This window comes from Hipposideros armiger, unplaced genomic scaffold (assembly GCF_001890085.2).
Source record: "Hipposideros armiger isolate ML-2016 unplaced genomic scaffold, ASM189008v1 scaffold_146, whole genome shotgun sequence".
NCBI lineage: Eukaryota > Metazoa > Chordata > Mammalia > Chiroptera > Hipposideridae > Hipposideros > Hipposideros armiger.
This window is the reverse complement of record NW_017731496.1, coordinates 1,109,250-1,114,623: the sequence shown is the minus strand read 5'-3', so window position 1 is coordinate 1,114,623 and position 5,374 is coordinate 1,109,250. Positions and strand designations below refer to the sequence as shown.

The following is a 5,374-nucleotide window of genomic DNA, read 5'->3' as shown; positions in this document are numbered from 1 at the left end:
ACAGATATACATATAAAATATGAGGTCAAAATTCAATTAAGTGGAAAAATAATCAGATTTATTCAAAAAGAAAGACATTTCAAGAAAACACAAGAAAAATGCATAGCCTTGTGGCAATTCAAATTATGCAAAAATTATAAAAACTTAGTGAAGAAAAAGTCACTTAATTTAACATTTTTTCCTCTGCCTATATATTTTAGTGCTACGTTTTTTCCTAGTAAATGAGAGATAATTCTTTTGTAGCTATTTTAAGCATTTTAAAAGCCACTGGCATAAGAGCCTTTAAAAGTCCTTGACTAATGTGTATTTTCCTACTTTTTTGTTTGTTTATTTGTACTGGTTTATAAATTTTCAAGAGAATTCCCTTTAATTATATTTTACCCCCAGGGGAAAAGTTCAGCTTGTCCTTTTTCTGGATCAATAAAAAATGCTACCCATAGTGCCAATGCATAGTACTTGTGGTGACCAACAAAAAAAGATGCCACTTGCTTTATATCTCCGGGAGAACTAAAGTTGAATAGTGCTTACTGGTTTGATCTCTAGTTAGAATTAAAGATCTGTGAAAAGAAAAATTAATCGTCTTAGAACAAAATCACTATCTTTATCTCATTTTTTTTCTTCTTTCCAACAGATAACTGCCCAGTTTCATTATCTAACGTAAAATCAAACACCTAAATGGCCATCTAATCATAGCACCTAATAGCACATAGCACATAACACCTACATGGTCATCTAAGAAGTCATCTAATCATAGCTACAAAGAATTCCTAGACGGTTATGTCCTTATAAATCGGAACCCTGTCTTAATAACTGTCTTTATTTCTTAGAATATAGAATACCGCCTGGCCTATAGGCAAACTTCATAATTTTTTCTTAAAAATAATTCATAGACAGGTATAATTCAATGCACAGAAAGAGTTTAAAGAATTCCATAATAGGTATTGGAAATCTACATGAAATTTATCTGGTATTAACACATCCTCGGTTAAGCTTTTGACATATCTCTTCATCTGCCATGTATACACATGAGGCCTTCTGAAACTGCAGTAAGTAAACTTCCATTCTTTGATCAATGAAATGCAGTAATAAGTTTGTATTATTACATTTTTCTTGATGATTATTTCTATCTTTATATTTTATAGTTATAATTTCAATAATAGTTCTGTAATTTGAATCATTAATGACAAAAGTAATGTTTGGGTTTTGTCATATTAATGAAATATATTCCCAATACCAATAGTGCATTTTTTTTATCTCTGGGTTGTCAAGTTAATATTGAACATATAATACAAAGTACTATATGTATTACATATAGTATGTATATGTATACAGCAAAATACAGAATCAATAGAATTATTGAAATTTTTATAATTTTCAATTAATAGAATCATTATGTTTATAAAAACGTCAGCAATAAGATGAATTCCCAAAAACAAAACAGTTGTTTCTGACATCTTAAATCATCCCAAAAGAAACTAAAGGTAAAGACTAAATGTTCCTCTTAGAAAAAGGAGGGATTTTTTTTCCTGTATAATATTGAAACCCAGGGACATTGTGAGATTGACAAATGATCATAAAACCGTAGACAATGCAAAACTGAATTTTTTGACTAGTATATAAAAGAATGACACTGTGGCAGCAGGGTTGGGGGCGGGGTGGCAAACTTCAGCTTGGTGCTTATTTCTTAAAGATTTATTGGAATACAGCCAAACCTATTTATGTGTTACATATGGCAGAGTTGAGTAGTTGAGAGACTGTTATCAACCCCAATGCCTAAAATAGTTACTATCTATCTTTCATAGAAAAAGTTTGCTGACCCTCGCTCTTTGCTAATGTATACAAAGATAAACACTTCACAGACTAAACAGATTTAGGATTACACTGTTATGAAAAAAGAGAACCTGACTTATACTCCCATGTAGATATTCCCCCCTCCCTACAAAGATACTATAGAAAAGACCAAGATTATTATGGAGTGAGATTCTTCTGCTCAAGAGCCTAGACTGAGGTACCAAAGATCTGTACCAGGNGCAACGTCCTCCACAACTAGACTGAAGAACAAAAAGGACAGCAACTTGTCTGTTCCCCTTCCCCAATTCCCCAATAAAATCTTTAAAAAAAAAAAAGTTTTTTTGATCAACTATAAACAAGCATACTGACAAATTTGGTACACTGGGTGAATATGCAAAGAATGCCCATTTTGTGAAGTCACTGACAGATTTGCAAAAGCTGTCAATTTCTTTTCTGACCATTATTTGTTTTATTTCATAATTACTACTGAAAATACCGTATTTCCCCATGTACAGGACATACCCTTTTTTGAAAAATTTGGGGTCTAAAAACTGGGTGCACCTTATACAGTGGTTATAGATTTTTTTACTTGCATTTCCTGTTTTCATGCTTGTTTTTGTGCTTATTGTTATAGTTTTCTTTACTTGCATTTCCCGTTTTTTCACGCTGGTTGTCTTTGCGCTCACTGTTTCACACTTGTTACCGGTACATTACGGTAGGTTGTGTTTTGCCACGTTCTGCCCAGAAATGGCTCAGAAAAGATTTTCATACAGTGCTGAATGCAAGTTAAAAGTGATCCAGTTTGCAAAAGTGAATGGAAATCGTGCTGCTGAACATAAGTTTGGTCCTCCTCCAACTAAGAAAACAATCTGAGACTCGTTATGGAAAAAAGAAACCCTATTGAAAACGCCACGGCAGAAGACCATGAGAGGCAATATATGAAGACTGTGATTCGTCATCAGACACAGGTGAGGACAAGCTAATGGTTGGGAGTTTTGGTTTGTTTGTTTGTTTGTTTTTTTAGCTGAGCCATCCTGCCACCTGTTGGCAGCTTAGTGGCAGCTCAGCTCGGGCCGGGCATCGAACCACTGTTGCTCAGAGCTCACAGTCTTGAGCGAGCTCTTAACCAATTGAGCCACTCAGCCAGCCCCTGGTTGGGAATTTTGACAGTGATGAGGAGTTGTATGAATTTTATGATAAATAAAACTTAAGTTCAATAACTTTATGTAATACTTTTTTTTAATTTCAGGCCCCAAAATTAAAGTGCGTCATATACATGGGAGTGTCTTATACATGGGGAAATACGGTAATTTGTCACACAGAGGAGGGAGGTATTAAAAAATGATCCACTCCAGGTATCAAATACACAAAGTATACCAATGGTTTACTTTAACACGTTCTTCCTGCTCCATTTATTACTTTTGAATTCCTTCCCTTCTTCCTGAAGTACATCCCTTAGAGTTCTTTGAACAAGAGCTGCCAGTAGTAAACTCAGATTTTTTTTTTAATTTGCTCTCACTCATGAAAAACAGTTTAGCAGCGAACTGATGACGCTACTCCACTAAATTCTTAAATGACCACTGAAATACTTACTTCTTCCTCTTCTGAATCACCATCGTCGTCGTCATCATCATCATCATCATCATCATCATCATCATCTTCTTCTTCTTCTTCTTCCTGTTCTTCAGTGAGAGGTGGTGGTAAACGACTGATGTCTTCCTCCATATGAGTAACTGGTTCTTCCACCATTTTAGGAGGTAAAGGAGGGCCAATTAACTCATCATCAGAAGAATCGGAACTCTCTTCACTTCCAGTGCTGCTTGTATCACTGAAAATACAGAAACAGAACTCTTTGCCTCTGCTGCAACAAAGAACACACTCTAGAGACAGTGTGGCTTTCTCAGGAAATCCTGCCTCTTAACAACTGAGTATTTTAAATGTTTTAAAATTTATAATACAAATGTTAAATGTGTAACTCAAATATTTCTTAAGTAAAAATTTCTGTCATCTGCTTATCTTACCTAAAGTCAGAAATAAAGACCACAACGATTACACATTAGCGGCCCATTTGATCATCCTCTCTCATAATGCCAGCAGAACAACTGGAGTGTGTAAGAAAAACCACAAACTACTACATCCCTAAGAAAGAAAACCGCTATTTACTACTGGGTTGTTGGTATATATATATAAAACCCAAAATATTTTAATCCAATCACCATTTGTCACAGGAACAAATAAAGCCAGTCATGTAAGAAATTTAATATTACTCCCAAAATGTTTCAATATATTTTATGAAATATAATTCTCAGTTCTAATCCAAGTTTGCTGAGTTGCTAAAATGTTAAATGTAGCATTCTGAATTCTAAAAATTATCTTCCTCTATCATAGTGATGCTTAATTGTTTTTATACCCAGAACACCTGAGAACTATTTCAAACTCTTATTAAGGTCTTAACTCTAGGAATTCTGAAAACCACCATCACCCACCATCCCTCCACCTCCTATCCCATTCCAAAGGGTTGAGAATTACATTCTTAATTGTATCAATTAATCAACCAAATATTTTTTAGGACTCAAAGTGTCATTTAGGGCATAAAGTATCTCTAGTATGTAAGCTCCATGAGAACAAAAATAGCTGTTGTGTTCATTGCTGTGTCTCTAGCACCAAATGATGCCTGCCATATCCACTGAAAAAATAATGGGATTTTCCTTTTTATTTTCATTTAGGTTCACTATTGAAAGAAATACATTCTCACATATATGTTATCTTTATACAAAGGCAGGATAAGCAAACCTCCATAGTTTCTATTTTTCAACGGTCTAGCTTGATGTGCTCCAGTCTCACAGGCCTTCCTTCTAACTAAATCAGCAAGTTAAGGTTGGTTCAGCACAAGGGTCTTTGCTCTTGCAATTCTCTCTGTTGAACTGATGGTTACATGGCCTCTTTCTCATCATTCAGGTCTCCTCAATGTCACCACTTCAAAAAGGCCTTCAGGGTCCCCCTTTCTAAACTTTCAGATATACCCCTATCAGTCAATATTACCTTAATTACCTTACTTTGATTATCCTTATTACATACATCCTAGGTTGCCTCATTTGATTAGTTTTGCTGTTTATAATCTGTTATCCATCCTCTCAAATACTCTCACAATATGAACTCAGAGATCTCATCTGACTTGCTAATTGTTGTATCCCCAGTGCCTAAAGCAGTGCCTAACCCACAACAGATGTTCAATACATAAACAATAGCTGAATGACCGAATAAATTTGTATTGACACATTGAGGATGGGGTATTTAAATGATTAGACGCAAATATGTGTCACCGGTCCACAATATGTTAAAGTATTCACACTCCCAAATTTTCTCCCTTGTGATTAAATCACAAATTTCCAACTGTACTGGTTTAGAAGTCAGACTTTCTTAATGCAATTATTCAGGCCACAGAGAACTCTACATTGAAATGTTAATCCTTAACACCCATGCTTTAGTTAACTAAGTTAACTAGTTCAGAAGTAAGCATTGAACTGAGAACTAAACGGATCCATGTTGATTTCATGGCTGATTACGCAGGCCTAATGCCCAC

At 34.9% G+C, this 5,374-nt stretch overlaps 1 protein-coding gene across 1 annotated transcript in view; it reads right to left on the bottom strand.

The window, feature by feature from the left end:
• The window catches only part of LOC109387049 (WD repeat-containing protein 70-like), a 93,842-nt gene that overhangs the window by 68,751 nt on the left and 19,717 nt on the right, over window positions 1-5,374 (bottom strand). The window contains exon 5 of the mRNA XM_019650735.1: window positions 3,385-3,619. Coding sequence (XP_019506280.1) covers window positions 3,385-3,619 — 235 coding nt within the window. The remainder of the gene's footprint in view (window positions 1-3,384; window positions 3,620-5,374) is intronic.